Source organism: Argiope bruennichi, chromosome 9 (assembly GCF_947563725.1).
Source record: "Argiope bruennichi chromosome 9, qqArgBrue1.1, whole genome shotgun sequence".
NCBI classification, from domain to species: Eukaryota; Metazoa; Arthropoda; class Arachnida; order Araneae; family Araneidae; genus Argiope; species Argiope bruennichi.
The window spans coordinates 85,201,735-85,223,607 of NC_079159.1; the positions used below are offsets into that span (position 1 = coordinate 85,201,735).

General features: G+C 29.5%; 1 protein-coding gene across 1 annotated transcript in view; it reads left to right on the plus strand.

Annotated features, from left to right (window-relative positions):
• Positions 1 to 21,873, plus strand: part of LOC129984996 (uncharacterized) — a 295,501-nt gene that overhangs the window by 255,195 nt on the left and 18,433 nt on the right. Inside the window, exon 3 of the mRNA XM_056094929.1 lies at positions 15,175 to 15,310. Within this exon, the coding sequence (XP_055950904.1) occupies positions 15,175 to 15,310 (136 nt within the window). The remainder of the gene's footprint in view (positions 1 to 15,174; positions 15,311 to 21,873) is intronic.

Genomic DNA, 21,873 nt, shown 5'->3' on the forward strand with positions numbered 1-21,873 from the left:
TAAGAAATAAAGCTCTGAAGAATTCGTAAAGTATTTCGAATGAAAAATTAATTTTAAAAAAACTGCTAAGAACCAAGTGCGTTTTGAATTTACAGTTATAATCACGCGATTTTGCTTTATTTCAATTCCATTAACTATTAATTGATTATTTATAAATAATTAAATATAAGAAAATAAGGTGAAGAGCAATATAAAAAAAACTGCTTAATTTTTATTTTTAGATTTTGTTGTTATATGTTATAGCATGTAAATTTCCTATTAAAAATATTTTTATGCTAAAAATTAAATAAATTTAGTCAATTCTATATTTTTTAATCCCGTACGATTCATTTCTTAAAAATTTAAAAAACACCATTTATAATGCAAGTTACTCGAGAGCAACACGTTTATAGAGAAAAATAACATATTTACCATATTTAAGACTTAATTATATTCATTTAAATTCTCAGTTTCAATTTTGTCAAAAACCAAATTTTCTGATTTTCTCAATTCATTAATAAATTATTTTTAACTTCCTTTTCTTAAACCTGTATAAATGTGTCTATTTAAAGATGAATTTTGCAGAAGTATTTACGCATAAAGGTTTGAACATTTTAATGAATTTAACTATAAGAAATATAATATTTGTAGTCAAACTTAGAATATTTTTCCTCAAATTAAAAAAAAAAAACAATAATTTTGAAATTGTTATTAAATGATTTATCAAAGTAATTCAAATGCATATTTCTGTGACTTATATAAAACTTTTAATGAGCTAATATAATTTACTATTTTGTTTAACATCCTTAATTGGTTTATTGATTTTCATTTATCATTGATTTTATTTCATATATTTATAGTTAAATTTCGAATATTTTTTCTCACATAAAAAACATTAAAAATTTTCAAATTGTAATCAAACGATTTAGTTTTAAAAAAATTTTAAGCCAATTTCTGATATTTATGTAAAATTTTTAATGAACTAACATAATTTACAATTTTATTTAATATCCCTTTGATGCAAACAAAGATACCTTAATCGTTATCCAGAGATATTCAAAGATTTTTTTAAATTTATAATATTTTCCTTCCATTCCTTATTGTTTTTCCTGTGAAGCCTTTCACTTTATTCACAAATTAAGCTGACTCTTTTAACCAGGGTGGATAATAGAGGGTCACAAATTCGATTCCTCAGAAAATCGAGCTTGCTTCTAGACCTAATCAGTATTAAATGTGACATTTAATATCAAACATTCTCATGTTCGTAATGTAAGATCGACGAATAGAACGATATTTTTCATGAGATCATATTTTTATTATTAAGAGATCAGTCGTAATCTCGCAACTTTAAAAGAATGTTATTTTCTTTCTGTTTCAGCAAATCAAATTCAAAGTTAAAAATATTGCAACGAGTTTGTAATGTTGCTTTCCTGCACAAACAGTTCCATCGCAAGGAAAGCAGTTTGACAGATAGTTATCTCGGTTGCTGTACCGATGACGGATCAATGACCTCCAACCTTGACGACGAATTTGGCGATATTGGCGAAAAAAACGGAAGATTTTATTATCTTCAGGAACTTTGACGATAGGTCCAATTAGGATGCGATTTATGCGAATGAATTTTCGAGAATCTTCTCTTCTCTGTCTCTCTCCTTGAGCGCTTCGAGTTGCTTATAATTGTTGTGCTGTTTGCGTTCTGTTGTTTGCTGGAAGTGCTGCTGTTTATTTTTTATGTACGTCTTGTCTGCGTTTAGTCATTTATGCATTCGTACCTTCGTATTAATAAACGTCGTTGTTTATTACTGAGGTCTGTTGGCTGTGTCAGCATACACAAAATACAGCAGACCCATCGATTGTATGGAATTTTGTATGCAGGATTTATATTCATAACAACATTTTAATCATGAATAAAATAAAGTTAAACTATGTCATTAAGCCATAATTCCATTCTGAACTGAAGTGAACCTGATGAGCAGCAAAACTGTTCTCCTGTCATTTACGTCCGAGAAAAGCGAAACATTCTTTTGACTTACACAGTTTATCAATTAAATGATTTTGATCGAATCAGAAATTCGCAAACTTCATCAACAACTGATTGAACATTTAAACGGCTCAATTGATTAAAAAACTATAGTAATCCCAGAAAGACAGAATTCCAATAGGCGAAACCCTAAATAAAAAACTAGCATGGTTAAAATTCCGCCAAATTAATATTTAAAACTTTGTTTTCAATTAGATAATGGTAGTTGATTGCATTTAATTAGATACCATCTGCATTAATATCTATTATAATAAAGATAAATGTGCGTGTTTGCTTTCCACATGTCAGACCGTTTCATCTACAGATGCTAAATTTAACATATATCTTGGGATATAGAAATATCCATTTTATGCGATTTATTTTTAAAATTTTAATTCATTAAAAATTAAGATGAAATTTGGCGTTTATTCGAGATAATTTTCCAAACTACTTTTGCTCATAAATAATTTTTGCAGCGTTTAAAAAAATAGAAAAAAATCGTCATTTTAATTGTATTAAGTTACAAATTCGAGCAAAATTTTTCTAAATTTTGGTAATTTACTTTTTGCTTAGTTTCTAACAATAAATTATATTATTGCCCTGTTGCTCAAACCGTTTTCATTTCACCAAATATTTAATTGATAAAAACTTTCATCAACCATGTGACTGTTTTCCATTGTTGAAAGGTAAATAAGAAGGATTCTGTTTAGTTTACAAAATGAATAAAAAAAAGGAAGTTTCAAAACCGCGACATTTAGAAGTGCCTTTACGTTTTTCACAATGCTATGATATCAAAAGACTACACTTTATTCAAACTATCATGCACCCGAAGTCATATTTTATTGATTTAAATAAAATCTAATGTAGCCAGTATTTGATTTCATAAAATCGCAAACAATTAATTGCCAAAAGACAACCAGTTATAATAATATACGCCATTTTTAATTCAAGACTAAGCATTGTTAATTAGTTGTTTTATTCGCTAAATCATAAAATAATGACATTATCAAATTCAAATAGTAAAGATTTTTGAAATTGATTTTGTTAAAAAAGCAACTGCATATATTATACTTCCAAGGTGATGTAAAGAGATAATGTGAAAATCACAGATCGATTATTTACAATTTTTTTTAATTAGGTAAATTATGGTTTTTAACTAATTGATACGGAACATTCGGATTGATTTATTGAGATTTTCAGTCAATTGTTGGGATAATTGGAATTCCAATCATCCTATATTAACTAATATAGATTATGCCTAAATACCGAATTCAGTTTCATATCCAAGGCTGTATCAATGGGTCTTTTCGATTCTAGAGTTTTATTAAAAGAAAAATAAACAACACTTTTTAATTACAAAACGTTTTTAAACAAAATGAAAACTTAGTTTTGATCCCAAAAAAGGATATTAACCTACTAAACCAAACCAAATATTCCGTAATTCAAGAGCAAACGATTCTCTCCCAGTACGATAACAAATGAACTCGTATTAAAAAAAAAAATTGGTATGTGGTGTGTTAGGCTAACTCTCTTTCAATAATGTCTGAATCAAATGACTAGATACTTTCGAATAACAAAAATAAATTCTCCACAGTTCGCAAGATTCTGCTAAAATCGAATGGTTCGTTGTGGTAAATGTGTGGTAACACAGTCAACAAGCCTGAATAAGAAATGACGACGTTTATTAATACGAAGACATGAATATACCGACAATAAGTACACAAGCAATACACAGCAGTACACTTAGAACATACACAGCAGTACACTTAGAACATACACAGCAGTACACTTAGAACATACACAGCAGTACACTTAGAACAAACAGCAGCCTACAAGTAGTATTCGGTAGTACACAACCACAACAGCACACAAACTGGCCAGACAGAACTCAGCAAGAAGAAAGACTTTTCACTAAGATCTCCCCAAATGCCTGCTATTATGTCTCCTCTCATTAGCTGTACTCAGATGCCGACTCATTCCTATGCGACTGACTACTCAACACAAGACTTGTTGTTACTTTATACTAAACGCCAAGATTCGACAATTTCAATCCATTATTGCTTGACCATCACTCAACGCTTGTACTTCACTGGACTGTTCTAATTAATTCGTCTCTTATTCAACACAAACTCTCTATATGCTTGACTCCAGTTCGGCCTGCCGGCCATTTATAGTTTCTGGAGCAGGGCACAGAAGGTTCTCTAATAATCAATATAATTCGCCTCCTATTGGTTCTATCGCCAAAATTCCTGAATATTCCAGTATCATCTATTCTTTCGGCAAATGTCGCCAAGTTTGTTTTCAAGCCCTCATGTCACTGATACGTAAAAATGTCTTTTCTACGATTGAACTAACTGTGCTGGGAAGCAATATAACAGATTCGTAACAATATCGTATATGAACTTGTTACTTGATATAAATTCAATTTATTGTTCATCACGATCAATCAACTTGACTGTTTTTGAGCTATGAAATTCAAATCAAAACAACTTAAATGCTCAGTATCTCACGCTGTAATGTGACGTCACCTCGTCTTTCTCCTTCCAAATATGTAATATTTTCCTAGTCAAAATTGGCGAAATGCATGTAAACATAAATTAACACACCGTTAACAATTGTCAAATATATTGGAAAATATTATACACATAAATACGAAACATTATCTTTGTATATTATTATTATTGTTATATATATTTACAATTTTTAATAGCTAATATGTAATTAATTATAATTTTAGAACAGTCATCTATTTAAATTTAAAATATAATTATCATCAAAATCAAAAAATGGTTATAAAAAATACAAATAAGCAATTCCATTCCATAACATTATTACTTACATGTTACTTTCTTTAATGAAAAATATTTAAAATTTTCTTCTAATTACAATACAACTTGAAAGAACTTCAGCTGGCAGTAATGAAATATTTCAAAATATATCAAATAAATAATAGCATTTTTAATATAGCACTTTAATAGCATCTTAAAAAGTTGCAAGATTACTATGAATTAAAAATGTATAAAGAAATAAATGTTCATCTTTATATAATATTGGCATTTGCATTTATAGAATGAAAAATGTTTTTCATTTAATTCATTTTAATAAAGACTAAAAACTGCTAGACATTTGTTTTTTCAAACTCTTCTTTTAAACTTAAATGATTCGGGAAAAAAAAGTTTCACTTGGAGTTTGTTTTATCGCTCGAAGGTACATTAATTATTACAGTTTTTGCATGGAAATTTTACCTTTTCTCAAGAGTTAGAGGGAATTATGTATTTTAAAAGAATATTTTCACAGTAACCTGAAGCTTTCAAATAGATTATATTTTTATTTAAGATTAATTAATAAAAAGTTTAAAGTAATCAATTCGTCTTTTAATGCATCTTTCCATTTCGTCGTTTAATATTATGTTTGTAATCTTTTTCTATTGACGATGAAAAGACAGTAAGCTTTTAAAATTTTGTTGTTAAAATACTAATTTAAAAAGGGAATTTTTAATAATCTTTTTAAGAAGAATTCCATCTTATATACACGTTACTGATTTACTCCTTGAAATACATTTCGAATCGTCACAAGTTTAAATTTAGTTTTACTAACGTTTCCGGTTTTTAAAGCAACTCTAGGGCAGTTTTGGGATGGACTTCGTAATTTTGAACTTCTGTCAGATGATGAGGACGATATCTGAGCTGGCGCCTCCTTCTCCATGCTTCCGCACGATACCAGAAGGAAGGAAGGAAGGATATATAGCCCCAACGAATTTAGCGTATTCAATACCCGCAGTCGGTTTAGAATAAAACCGTAAAAACAACTATATAAATAGATGAAATTTGGTATATAGTTTTACCATCAAAATAATCGATTAATAACACATTTTCTACCTAATCCATTGCAGGGCTGACAGTCTGTCTATCAGTCCATGTGTAAATTGCTCTATTAGCACAAGATTTACGATTTCTCCAATATATTTGAATGCTGGACAATGTCATGTGTTTGATTGGGAATCTCATATCTAATAAAATAATATTTAAAAATCGGCGTAAGCTATCTGGGGGAATTAAAATACACAATCAAACGTAAACACTGGTGTAAAATCAAAGAATTTAGGTCTTATACCAATTTTGGAGTTATTCATTCAACAGCTATATCGACTGTCTTTTTTGTCTACTCATTTGTATGTGATGATTATTGCTCAAAATACAACTATCTAGTTACATGAAATTTGCACCTATGTTGATACTTGATCACCATTTGTTATTGAATCCAAAATTGTAGATATTTACCATATTTTGGATCCAATTCCTGGACGAGAACAGATCCAAAATACAAATTCAATCGTGTTTTCTGTATCAAGAAAACATAGTTGCCACAGAAGATTCTTTTAAACAAATAAATTTAATTTATAAAAATGAAAGTTTTATAATTTCTTATATCGGCTGTAAATAAAAAATGCAATATTGAAAATGTTATCAGTTAAATGAGATCTCGATTTAAGAAAATGAGTCGATCAAATTTTTAAGGTGTATGTACACACTTGAGACTTCGAAAATCGTTCAAAATATCGAATATTTTTTTATTGCTTAATAATGTTCTCTGATCCTTTAGCTTTCAAACGATACCAAGATGTTGTCAATATTCGAAATATTTTTCGAGTTATAATTATTTTTCTTGAGGTGCTTTCATTTAAAGCTCTAGTTACGGTGTTTTTAAAACTCATTTTATGAAGAATGATATTTTCCACTATGTTGCTTCATTCAAACAATCATAACTCAACAAGAAATGAACCAAATACAGTTATTTATATATCAAAATAATCTGTATGAAATAGTGGATGTTTTGTGCCTCAATCAAAGTTATATTTATAAAAATAAATTTTTAATAGCTGTTTAAAAATTAAAATGACAGAAAAAATCTTTTTTTTTCTATTCATCGCTGATGAAAAAAATTGTTAAAAAAAACTATATATTTTTATAACTTGATTGAGGCAGACAACAGGAAGACTAATATTAGGCATCATTTCCAACTAGAATTGTGTGTCTGTACAAATTAGAATTTAAGATATCATGTTTCCAAAAATAGGCTAATTAACTCATTAAATATTATTTAATTTATTAATAATTAGTGTAAAATGGTTTTTTCTCACTGAAATGAGTTTAAACATATATTAATAACCTACTGTGAAAAAACTGGATTTTTAAAGTTAAAATTAGAAAAAAAAATCTTCAAGTGTGTACTTACATCTTAAGATATGGCTTCTTTTTACAAGATTATTCATTTATAATATAAACTATAACCAAATATATAAACTAGCTCTTATTATTGAAAAAAAAGTTCATTTATTTAAAAAAAAATACAGATTTGGTTCGTTCCTTTTTTTTATCCCTCCATAACTCATTTTCTACAAACAACCGTATATTTCTTTTACACAACATTAGATTTAACCATTTTGGATCCTATGTTTTATTTACAGTTAGTTGCAAAGGAAGCTACTAATTACATTTAGTGGATGAATATTGATTGAAAAAATAGCTTCATCATTCACCAATGCTTTGCTAATCTTGCGCGACCACGTGATTGATCCTCACAGAGGAACATTTCATCGTTTGCTGTAATATTAATCACAACTCATTTTTTTAACGCTTTCAGGGTTTGCCAATTCACAACACCAACCAATTTAATTAATATGTCCGGTCAGGGTTTTTTTTCCTCTTTTGTAAGTTATTACTATGGAATTAGTTTATTTTTACATTACTATGAAATGGCATAAAGTTTTCCTTATAACTTATGCAATAATTAATATGCTAATTTACTTCTAATATTTCTATCCCCCTTTTTGTTTAGCTTGACATCATCCATGTTTGTAAATATTATTACTATCGATTTCTCAAACGCTCCCTAATGTTCTAGAGCTTTGAGGTTTTGAAAATTGATGCATTCTAAATGCAAAATAATATTTTAGAACATACATAAAATCGAACACTTAAGAATTCAGTTCTAAGAAAATTATGTTGCCATATGAAATAAAGGATTTCCAAAAATTAACACAAGATTTGAATTTGCCACCATTCGTGCAGTAAAGTGTTGTCAACCTTATTAATAAAACCATTTATTTGACACCTGATAGTTTAGGGTTAGCAAAAATGGAACATTGCTTGATAGAACAACGTGTTTTCCGTGTTTAACAATATTTCAAAAATAATGGAAATCTTTTAGCCTCCGTTCTAAACTTTGAGAATTGGTTCCCTAGATCATGTGATTTAACACCACTGGATTTCATTTTATGGGTTATTTGAGGTCAAGGATCTAAACCAACAAGCCCAAAAGCACGCATGCATTGAAAGAAATTGAACACTGCATGAACGAAATCCAGCCACGTTTATGCAAAATGTCATGGAAATTTCAACAAAAGAATGCGCATGTGACAGCAAAACCGCGGTGGCCATTTGCCTTGTGTTATTTCACACATAACCCTAGTCATGATTTTTTTACTATTCAATAAAAATAAAAGAATTTTTAAAAACTGTGCTTTTTATTTAATTATACATTTTATTTTATTTAATACATTGTTCTATCGTATGACGCTCCCTTTTTACTGACCCTAAGCTATCAACTGTCAAATGGTTTATTAATAGGTTGCCAACACTTTGTTACACGAATGGTATCAAATTCAAAACTTGCTCCAATTTTGGAACATCCTTTTGTTATATGGTAAAGAAATTGGATTATTTTGATTGAGATAATCAAATTTGGACTCCATGTCAAATTATCTATATAAAAAAAATGTATAAAAAAATTTTATAATATTTCTGATGAGGAATTTTGGAATATATCTAATACTAAAATTTTAAAAATAGCTAAAATATATAGCTAAAACAATAAAATTGTGAAATTATTGTAATTCTGAAAAGTAGAAAGTTTTTTCGTCAAAAATATGTAAATCAAAACAAAAAAAAAATAACTACAACAAACAATGTTATAAAAGAATTAAACATCAATCAATATTGTGAGAAAAAAAAGTTTCTTAAATATTCATGAAGAGTTAAAATAATTATAAATGTGGTTAAAACCCTAATTTGTTGTCAGCGCCTGATTCTTTACAAATACATTTGTTTTGACATCTAGGTTTTCGATTAAGAAATTGGTTTCTACTTTTAATATACTAATAAAAATATTATTTTAAAGCTATTAATTATTTAAAGAATTAGAATGCCTAATATTTACTTTGGATCGAATGTTGGAAAATATTTAACCAATGTGAAATTTAATACTTTATTTAAAAATTCGAAACTTAAAAAATGAAAGTTACTTCCGATAATTTAAACTAAAATAAATATTAATTTGCTTTTAGATTCGTTCATAGCGTAGAATTTCCCCGATGAATATTTTGTTTCTTCATAATTACTACTGTTGACTTTTTTTTTTTAATTCTATTCACATTTCGAAGTTTGCTACAGAAATTCAATTATTAATATAATTATTCTCGGTGAATACTAGATTTGCCTTTTTTTTACTCCCTTTCTGAAAAATTGAAAGTGTTTTTTCCTTCACCTTCAAATCACATTATTTAAAATTTACACAAAAAAAGACGACTTTCTGTTCTTTAATTCCTATTTCGTAATAGCAAACAACACATTTCTTGGAATACAGAAAACAACCTATTAGAATTGTTTATGTGTTTATTAAAATATGTTAACATTAATATTATAACAGAAGATGGAATTTTGTGCCAATTTTAAAAAAGATGTTTCTATTACAAATACGCAGCTTTGAAAAAAAATATATCCTTTGATTGTAAAACTGTAGTTTGTAGAATCATAATTTCCTATCTGATGTTGAAGGTGATTACAGTCGAAAATAAATATTTTTTTAAAAAAATCTCTATATTTTTAAAAATTAACAAATCGATGTGAAATTAATTTTTAATCATTTCTTTACTTAAGAAAACCATTAATTAAATTTTTCTTGCTTTTTTATTGCAATAAAATAATTTCTCTTTGCGACTTCTATTTTACTAATAAAATTACTTTTTTTTTTCTTGATACAACTTTAATCGAAATGATGAGTCATCTTTTATTAATTTTTTTATCCACAATATTTTATACATAATAATTAAGAAGAATCTCCACACATAATAAAAGTATTGTTTTTATAATTGTTGGCGCTATCGTATTTAAACTGTTCTATCTAGACTATTAAATTGTCATACATATATTTTAAGAGATAAAACTGTATATCTTGGAGTAACTTTTTTTTAAAAAATCAATCAGAATTTTAATTAAAAATTAAAGGATATTTTGCAATATTTCCGCGATAATTTCAGAAAATAGTGTTACAAAAAATTATTTTCGCATCATTTTAAAGTTCAAATGATCTTTTTTTAATGATATCAATTTAATTATCGTGAATTTTGTTCATGAATTTTGAAAATTGTTATTGTTTTACATTTTTAACAAAGATATTTTTAGAAGTTTCAACAATATTTTCATTATTGTAATAAAATTAAAGCATTTTTTTTAACATTTTTTAATATATTATTTAATGGTGCGATTTTCTGCCATTGCCAAAATGTTCGAAAGAAATATTTATGAAATTTCCAAGTTTATATATCAAAATTATACTTTTAAGGATGAAATACAATTAGAAATTGACGATCAAACTATTGCATTTTAATGACATTGTGATACCATTTGACTTTGTGAACATGAACTTTCTAATAAAGAGAAAAAGTATAAGGTTATAAAAATAATGTCATTCTAAAGTCTGTCACAATTTGATGCTTAAAACGACTTTCTTGAGGGCAAGAATAAGAACAAAAATATGTACCGGGTGGGCAAAAAGTCCGTAAAAATTTTAAAAATTCACAAAACCCGTAAAATTAAGCAAAATAAAAAAAAAACTGTTTGCAGATTTAACATCGATAAGTCACCGGACTTTTTTTTAGGTTAGAAAAAAGAATTGATTCAAAAAACAGCCGATAGGTGGCGTTTCTTACTATGTGAAAGAATAGACACGCAAATAGCGTTATCAAATCCTTTATTATTGCAATATGTGTTCAACATGTCCACCACCATACGTGATTACCCATTGCAGACGTGTCACAAATCCAGCAACTTCAGAGTGCTGCATGTCCGGCTGTATACATGGCATCTCCAATGGCGGATTGAATCTTTCAATTCCGACTGATTGGATGGACGTGATCAATACACCTGGTATTTTAAACTTTTCCATAGCCAAACGTCTGCTGGTGTCATATCTGGTGACCGAGAAGGCCATGAAAACTTGCAACGTGTACTAGTGATTCTCTCTTCCCCGAACTTCTGTATCAGGAATTCCTTGACTGGAATAGCAGCTTAACTTGTTGCTCCATCTTGCATAAACGTAACAGCAGAAAGCGCATCTTTTTCACGCAAACATGGAACAACGTTTTCGCTCAGAAGCGTTAAATAACGCTGAGCATTTACTGTCACCGGTTTCCATATATTTACCGGACACTGTGTTTTAAAGAAGAAGTGTCCTATGATAAAGGAACCAGTGAACCCACACCACACTCCGACTTTGAAGGAATGCAGTGGTTTCTCAGCATACACTCATGGATTTGACATCGCCCAGTTGCGAAAGTTATGTGTACTAATGTTGCCATGGAGCGAAACATGAGGTTTATCTGTCCACGCGATATTAAAGACCCAGGGGGGGTCAATTTTGGAGAGAACCCACTTCATAAATTCTTGTCTTTCTACAGTATCCGATGCTAAAAGTTCATGCAAGACTGTAATTTGTATGGATACTGATTAAGAACTCCATGTAGAATATTGTGTATCGAGGATGGTGGTAATCCCAAGCGTCTGCCAGCTTATCGTGCACTGCTAGCCCTGCCGCGGTTTCGGAAGCTAATGTTTCCATTTCGGCTGCAACGCCTCCGAACGTGTCTGCATTACACTTGGTCGTCCGGACCTTACACGATCTTCCAGCGATCCAGTTTCCTCAAATCGCTTAACAGGCTTTATGAAGCCTGCAACTGTTAAAAGTTCTTTCCCATTCTTCACATTTTCTGAAGACAGAATTTACGCAATGCAACAGTCGCTGATTCCTGGTTCAAGTAAAACAGATTCAACAGCAAAGCTTTATGTTTTCCACATAGCATCCTTGTTTACTTACATAGCAAGCAACGGAGAAATTATTCTGGATAAACAGAGTAAGTATTTATAACTGCCTGTCTCATTTGCTTATTTCCAACTAAGTCCTTCATACCAGCGCCACCTATTGGCTGCTTTTTGAATTAATTTTTTTTCTTTCTAATTTCTTCTTAAATCCCGTGATTTACCAATGCTAAATCTGCACACCGTTTAATATTTTGCTTAATTTTACAAGTTTTTAATGACATTTTGCCCACCCAGTATTAGAGATTTAATTTTGATAAAAAAAAAATGTCGACGTTTTACGACTAAAAGTCCTAAATATATTGAAGCAGGAAAGTGTCTTTTACATCATTTAAAATTTTTCTTTTTAAGTTTTGGCTTTTTAACAATACGAATTTATTTGAAGCTCATTTATTTAATTTAAAAAAAAATTACAAATATTCTTTGGATAATTTTTAACAGTACTTTCAACTGTTGAAATGAACATCAAGCTGTATTTCTTATTTCATCAACTATTTAATCACGTAATTTCCTTCAACATCGGAAGGCCTTGAAAAAAACTTTTGATTATTAACTAGATAATTTACAGCATAATGAAAGTCATATTAAGGATATTATTACGGAAGACAGAACATAAATTAATAGTACATTTATACTTTCATTGATACTATGTTTTATGAATTTCATTCCATTCATATTAACTATAAACGGAACAGATACAAGGCAAAACAATTCTAGTCAAATTGGCTTTACGGGAATGATGAACATTTATGTATTTAATCTATTTCAAATTAAATACAAATTAACAAATCAATGCAGTGCGTGTGTGTGTGTGTGCGTGCGTGCGTGTGTGTGTGGCGATTTTTATCGCTTGAACTTTATAGATGCGTCTTCGAAAGCTTTTGAATGAATGTATGAGCATCCCTAATCAAAAATTATTCATTTTCTAAAACAATTGTTTTTATCATTTTTTTAATACCAGTTGGCGATTAGTATCCAACTTCATCTCAGACATTGATTTTGTTTAATTTTAATTAAATTGCTTTTGAACCCCTAAGCAAAATTTTTTAAAGATATATGATTGCGTAAATGTCCTTCCTTTATCGAGTCAAGTTAATGCTGTCATAGTGCCAATAAAACACGATTTTTATGTTTAACGTCTTATTGTCGTCTCGGTATATTGTAACTATTTTTTTTATTTCCTATGTCAACTATCTAAAGGATAAACAGAAAACTGAGTTAATTCATAGATATTTTTTTAGATTTATATGATGAAAGAAAAGAAGGCGATTAAATATTTTCATGAAATAATGAGAATAGATTGTTTTCATTGTAATAATAAAATTTTTTGCTGAAACTATTACAAAGAAAATTGTTTTAAAAATAGTGAAATCTCAACAAAAAATTATTATCACTTAAAATATATTTTGAATATATTTTTCAAAAAGTGAAAAATATAGTTTTAATATATTTTTTACTTATCTTAAAAAATATTTTTGAATATTAAAACGAAAATTTTCGAAAGTTATGGAGCAAAAGAGTCAAATTATCGCATTATTTTAAAATAATTAAAATTTCGAAACAATCACTTAGTATTCAATAGCTTATTATTTTGTTTGCCTAATAGGATAGCTTTATATCAAATGGTCTGTCCTATAGATTGCCGATAAACGCATGCATACACCCATATGCACACAGACACAAATTGTCTTAAAATAAGCTAAGAATACTCATTTTATACACAATTTGTTAACTGACAAAATTTGCTATCATTTAAACTGACATGCTTTTATCTTTTAAAACTTTTTGTTACTGCCATTTATCATTAACCCTTAACTGGGGACGTGCGGTCTGTGAGACCGCTAGCGATGGATTTTCGGTCACCCCTATTCTATTTTTAGCTCAATTGAATGGATTGACTCTGTAGCTTCCGGTTTTGTGACCTTCAATACACGTGCACTTTTTCAACCGATTGCAACGGATACTTTTTAAAATAATTCTGTTATTTCTTTTAGTGCGGTCTCTATGACCGCACCTCGAAATAACATCCAATTTACAGATCCTATTATGAAGCAGTGCTCCAGACACTTTTAAATGAAGCATAAAGTGATTCTAGTGATAAGGATAATTGTACAGAAGAGTTTTGCGATGAAATTTCGCATTCAGCTGATTCTGATATGTATGTTCAAACATAATAAATTTTCTAGTGATAATGTATTTTGAAAAATGTATAAAATATATTAATATACCAAGAGATATATATACAGAATTTATAGGTTGATTTTTGTACTAGCTCTTTACCTGTATGTTTAAAATGCCCTAGAAAACCGTGCTATGAAAGTCACACAAGCAGATAAAAAAAAAGAGCCAATTTTATCCATTGTCAATTTTTTAAATTTTTCATATAATTGTTGAATTTTACATTATATTCCCTTCTATACACCTTCATATACTGTAAAAATAAATATGATTTAAAAAGTAAAAATTAATATGTTTTTTCAAGGATATTATTTATTGTAACATGTCATTTGAGAAGAAAATGTATGTTCCAACGCATTTACTTTTTTCAATGATAATATATTTTGAAAAATTTCTAAAACATATCTATAGAACAAGAAAAATATCTTTCAAAATATATTGGCAGTTTTTCATAGTAATATATTCGTTAGAAAATTCAATTTGAGTGTAAATGAAATGCGGTCTCACAGACCGCACCTCCCCAGTTAAGGGTTAAATCCAACTATATTTTAATTATTAACTATATTTTAATTATTTAATTTATATTAACGATCAAACAAAAAAGGATGTAGAACTTATCGGCAGCAACGGTTTCTCTTTTAATTTATCAAACTTCGGTATAAAATCCAACCTATCTTCATCAACGAGTAAATATACACCGTATATTGTCTTAACCAGTTATATATTCAAAACTCTGGTAAAACCAAATGTGTGAATGATCAAACATTTTAATTATGAAAATTTTAAAAAATGTTACTCGGATGTTTTACTTGATCTATGATGGAGTTTGTGTTATTATTCCAGATGAGTCGTTCTTCCAACGGCACGGTGTTCTTGAAGAACACGAGCAGGTCGGCCGAAGGTATGTACCGCTGTGAAGTGTCCGCCGACGCCCCCTCCTTCCAATCCATATTCTCCGAGAAATTCATGGCCGTCGAAGGTATGTGCCCACTTTTTCTAGAGTTTTTTTGCTAATTTCTCTGCGTATTTATTGCAATTAAGAACACATTTTACCCTTTATATTAGAGCCGATTAGACGAATATCAAAAATAATTGGAACAAAAAGAAAGATAAAATTTGCAGGAAATTTCAGCTGTATAAACATAAAGAGAAAGTTTAGTAGAAGTATTCTAAAATAATAAAACTGGCTGATAGTAATCTTTGCTATATCAATTTGTATATTTAAAAAATTCCTTGTTTGGTGTTAAGTCAGGAATTCCAAATTGTACAGAAGAGTCTTCTTTCCTTTCGCATAACTTTTATTTCTCAATATAATGTTGCATAGAAAGCAGTTGCTGTCTTCTCTAGAAAAAGCGCGGTAGTTCCGAGGTGATTTTCGGAGAGAAACAGATAATTGTAATTACCTTCCAGGAATGTACCAGTCATGTTTTGATTTAGAGCTCTTGGTTAACTATTTCATCCGAAAAATATCCTCATTTTTGAAATAATCTTTGAGCTCTATGAAGAATATTGCTTTTTACTTTCCCGTATACGTAGTATAGAGAAAGTCATATCACTGTTTCTCCGACTCGTCCCAAGACACATGGATAAAGAATACTGAATGTTCGGACCGCCGCAACTGCAACGTTGGCGGGAACTGTGGTTGAGTCTTAAGGGCCATCACCGGCCACAGTACAACCCTTCCCGAAGGAAGTACATCGTCATCGATGGGAGGGGCCAGATCCCCCACCTATTTATGTACCCACCAGGGTGGCGAGATCCAAGCACCATACTGGAAGCATCTCATCCTCATTTCGAGGCGCCCCCCTGGGGTTCGCAGTATAGAGAAAGTAAAGCAAACGTCAAAAAGTCCGAACACGAAATTTTTACAAATCTCTACGTTTTACACTTCCCTGAGTTAGATAACACATTAAGCAAATGTACGTCTGTCTGTCTGTCTATGACAAAGATAACTTAATGATTTAAACTATACAGTTGAAATTTGGTGCACGGTCTTTATATTAAATTTGCAGATTTCTGTCAAATGTTGAGTAAATTTTGTTCAAAGGAAGTCCGTCTGTTCGAACACAAGTTAACACAACATGAAGAGAAATAAGCAAAATTTGGTACACGTTTTTAACATTTCTAGTTTATACACCTGACAAATTTTGAGCCAAATCCGAAGACGGGTTGACTGTCTGTCGGTCTGTATTTTCACTAATAAGTAAACACAATTCAAAAACCCAATGACTTAAATATACCAAATTTAATATGAGAATTTGTGACTATAAGTGCAGTTTTGTGTTCAATTTTTGTTTCAATCGATTTAGAAAAACGTGTCTAAAACACGAATTCAATTTTCGGATACTATTAAAACATGACAGATATTAATCGCCAAATAACTCGCCAAGGATGACAAATTAGATTGAATAAAAATGCTACCTGCACGCCAAAAGTTAATTTTTTGTAACTATTGCAATTTAAGACGTTCTCTGGCATGACATATTTATTAAAGAGCATGCAAAAACGTTTTGGAGAGCACCCCCGCTAGTTCTAAAACAGTTTTGACTTTTAGAAAATAGAGCACGGAGTTATAAGTTATAATCCTGAATATTACTCAATAATTAAAACAATTCATTCAAATACTTGCGGAGTCAAATACATTGCTTTAACTATTCAAATGAAATTGTTTAAAATATGTTGTCTTAATTTCGCTCTTTAGATTTTTTTTTATAATCTCAAAAGGTTCTTTTCTTTTCATAATGATGCAATTTTTGCTGTGATATAAATGGATAAGATATTATTTTTGTTATCAATATCAAATCGTGTTAACAGAAGAGAACTTGAAGAAATATTTTAGTAATCTGATAAGGAAATAGCTTCAATATAACTTACAAAGTATGGCATCGGGTGATTTGCTTACTAGAGATAGAAATAAAAATATTTTTCTGTTAATAAAAATAGTAAACAATTGTAATGCACTGTAACGAATAAGAATTGATATACTTAAATCATGATTCCAAAACATAAAAAATGTGTTTACAGAATTTTATATGTAGGGTCAAAATAAATACTAACACGGAAATTCTAAAATTTAAACAAAGAATCTCATTGCGAAATAAATGTCCTTTTATAACGCTTTCATATAAATGATCTTGCCTTTGGTTATTGATAAATTTTCCTTGAACAAACATTGAAAGCAGCTCGCAAAATATTGAATAAAGATACCAAAATATAACAAGATTATTACAAATTAGAAATTGTTAAAAAGTACGCCTCAATAATTAATCTACTGGCTCAGAAGTCTGTTGCTCTTTTAACTAAATAAACATTTTATCGAAGTATTTGCAAAAGTTATAGGAAATTAAATGAACGAATTCAAATAAACGATTTATATTTAACTTCTTTTAGAAAACCGCCAAAATCAACATATAATTAGTCTCTGTAGTTCAAGAGAAAACAAACCAAAATAAATCAAGTGGAAGATAGACATGGCCGGATTCCAAGGGAAATATATCGTGGGATCCCATTTCAAATAGTTGCGATTTCAATAAGTCAAATTTTATAACGAGTAGTTCTTGTGTATGATATATAAATTTATTTTGTGTATCTCGGAAACGACTCTAACGATTTGAATCAAATTTTCTTCTTAGATAAGGTCTTGCTTTATAAGTTTATCTATATAGGTATCTTTTCAGAAAAAATGTGACTTTTCTAAAAAAAACATTTAGTGTAACTAACTATTAGAGCGTTTTTCTATTTGCTTTCGTGCCAACAATGTCATAAAGCGCCGTCTCAGATCCGATTTCATCATGGTAAAACTGAGTACAAGTTCAAAAATATAAGTAAAAATAAATAAATTATGAAATGAAAATTGATAGATAAGGTTTCAGTTAATATGCAGATAAGGTTTCAGTTAATGTGCAGATAAGGTTTCAAATAACATGTTAAACTAAGCGTATTCACGTTTTTCTTTAAATGATAGTTCACACGTAGGCGAGATTGAAAAAATTCATATGTAATCAGTATGAGTTTCATATCTAAATAATTTCTCCAAAAATAGCGATTTTACAAAAAATAAATAAACAAAATAAATAAATAAAACCCTGCCGAGCGAAGATATTCGATGCTTAACAGAGCAGTAAATTAAAGAACTGATGTTAGCTGCCAAATATGCTCTTACCTTTAAAAAAAGCTTCATAAGTAAAAATTAGGAATTTCAGTAATAGATTCACTTTATAATAAAAAATTAAAAGATTATGAACGATTTTAAAACATTCTTTTTTGTTATATTGTTTTGAACTAAAAGTTCCAATTTGTTAGCATTTTTTAAAATTGAGATTATATCATCGAGACTTAACAATAAGTCAAAGAAAAATGTTGAACTTAAAAGAGTAAAGATCAATTAGATTATTTTTTTTCATTGCAACAACGTTCAAACTAATTTCTTACTTTCCAATCGGGAAAAAAGTTTACCATACAAGATTTTTGTCACCTTTATTTGATATATCACGTCTGTTTCTACAATCTGATTTATCCACATGACGAAAATTTTTGCTAGCAATGTTAATTACAGAAAAATGCATGCTAAGGAAAATTCTATTGGCTCATCTTATATATTTCAAAAACAGATTAGCGATTAAAGATCAAAATATCCAAATAGTCCAAAATTGTTGGGTCTTCTAATAACCTTTACCAATGTATTTATTTAAACTAAATAGATTCCCTATATATACTATTTATAATGTATTTACATCTTATTATTTCAATTTATCCAAGAATTCAATAGAAACAAATATATATTTATGCATACCCAAGGACTTTTAAAATTTAATTGATTGATATCAATTGATCATTTGACTTAATTACAAATTTAAATATCAAAAGTTTGGCAATCGGAAGCTAGTTCAGTTCTGACATCACAGTCAGGCATGTCATTAAATGCGAAAGGGTTAGAAAATGAAACTATTTTATAGAAACCCCACTCAAAATTTTCAAATTCTATTAAACTAGAAATTTAAATCATTTTATTCTGAATTAAATTTCAATTTTTACTGTAACAATCACTTATACAATCATATTAACCCTTATGTTCATTTTGTATAGTATACCATACATACAACTTTATAAAAATATAATACCACTATAAAATAATTTTTAACTTAGCTTTATTAAACACATGACATTCTAGATTTTTTTATTTATTTTTTGATGTTTTTTATAGCGTAAAAAAGCTACCTATATACATTTTTTTTTTTTTTTTTTTTTTTTTGCTTTTCTTCAAAAAAGCAATCTTGCCACGATAAGGGTTAAGCATATTCTCTAGAAGTTCATATGTTAAATATGTTGTTTAATTATCCAGTTTGTTCACAAAATATTAAATTGGCACTCTATTCTTATCGAATTTTCATTCCCCGATTTTATGTCACCGAAAAATTCTGAACTTTACAACATTTCAATGTTTCAACCCTCGAAGTCAGACATACGAAACATAATAACATTTAATACACTAAAACATAATAGCAATTAATACGAAATATAATAGCATGCAATTCTGAATTTTTCAACCTTTCAATGTATGCGTCACACTGAATCACCAGTCAATCCGGCCTTCCACTTCATCCATTCTCGAATTTCATCACCACCCTCGAAGCTCAAACATACGAAACATAATAGCATTTAATACACCAATCAATAAACAACTATTTTAGCACTTTCTCATTCAAAAAGAGAGAGAAAAAAAAAGGACATGAACAACCCCAACAGAAAGCGCAAGCGATCCCAAATTAAACTCCCTTCCTTCCCTTAAAACAAAAAAGAAGCCAGATTAATAATCAAACAAACAAAAAAAAAAACCTGGAATGAGTAAATCGAGTGGTTAGAAGGGAGAAGGGGTGGGCCGTCATGATGCAAGCCCTCAACTCACCTCATCATAATAGGCAATGTTGTAGTAAGCAATGGTTGTTAAACATCCACTTCATACACTTCATCACCCTCACCTAAACAAAAGCGAAAAAATGGATGGATGTTTTTTTTTCAACCTCGACGGAATGCGCGTCTAATATAGATTTTGGCATCCGAATTTGCCTCCTGCCTTTTGGGTGGGTAGGTCGGTCGATTAGCTGGGGAGGTTCATTTTCTTTCTGGGCCCCTCATTATCCGACGTCGCCCGTAATTGCTTGGATATCGGATACGAAGGGTCTTCAATTATTGGCTAATTAAATTTTTCCCAGAAAAGCGTGATAAACAGCGTCACCTTTTCATCTCAGGACGTCGACGAAAATTCCGGCGGTTCTCACATTGAGATTCCACCCACCTTCCCTTGATTCCCATCCACCCCCTCACCCTGAAAATTAAATATGTTAAAATCGCGACGGAGTATTAACGGGTGTTGTTCTAAGGCATCGGATTTTTGCTTCTGGAAACCTTTATTAGGCAAGAAGATAATTTGATGCGGCCATATTCTTCTGTGTTTCAACACCTAATAGCTGGTTTGCGAGAGTCTGCAAGAAGTGCTCTATTTGATACCCATACAATTAAGTCGGAGTTTGACTCAGTTAAATAAAAAGGGGCTTTTGAATCGAAGATAGATGATGGCGCAGACACGTTAATCCATATCTATTAGTATAATGAAGCAATATTTTTTTAATAGCTTGGTCCATTTGTAAACTCAAGAGGACAAAAGTTTTCAACAATATCTTTGTCAGTGGAAGAGATTATTTTTCTGTCTTTTATATATAACATAAATAAAAGAGCTACACATTTGTGTAAAGTTCGTTTTTATTGTCCCCTGTGCTAAACATATCCAATCCACAAGTGGCCTATTTTATTAATTATTGTATAGAAGAAGACATATGAATTAAGTAACTTAATTGTAGAAGATAATTCTAACTTCTGCTATGCTTTGGACGAGTAATATTCAAAAACTAGGGAGCTTACAGAATGACGTAAATTAAATTTGAAAATAATTATTTAATTTTTTTAACTAATAGACCACTATTTTCATGGCTAGATGTTTTCTGGTTTTACTCCCGATTAAACTCCAATTATGAGCTTGTTTCGCCAAATAATCTTCTAGAAAAACATTTTGCCATTATATATTGGAGCTAAATTAGAAGTTATTCGAAAATGACTCAACAGGTGGTGACATATTTATCTTTATCATGAGTCACTGATTTAGTATAAAATTTATCATAAATTTTATCAAGACTGATTGTTACGATGTCGTCAATTTGTTCATTACAAACTATATCGACTCATGATATCACGAATTCTTGATTCATTATTTCATTACATTTGTTAGATCAAATTGCATTAGAATCATCAAGGTTTCCAAACGAGATTCTAGCAATCTATGTGAGATAAGTCAGAATTCTAACTTAGGTAATTACAAGTGTCCGGAAGAAAGTCTTCAAAAATAGCTAGATAGCTTGCCCAATAGTAACATTTTGTATTTATCATGAGTCCTTATCTCATGGATATAGCTGATCATTCTAGAAACATTCTTATTAATTTTCTTTTAAAATTCCTCATTCATGGTGTTTTAAAATAATATTGATAAAA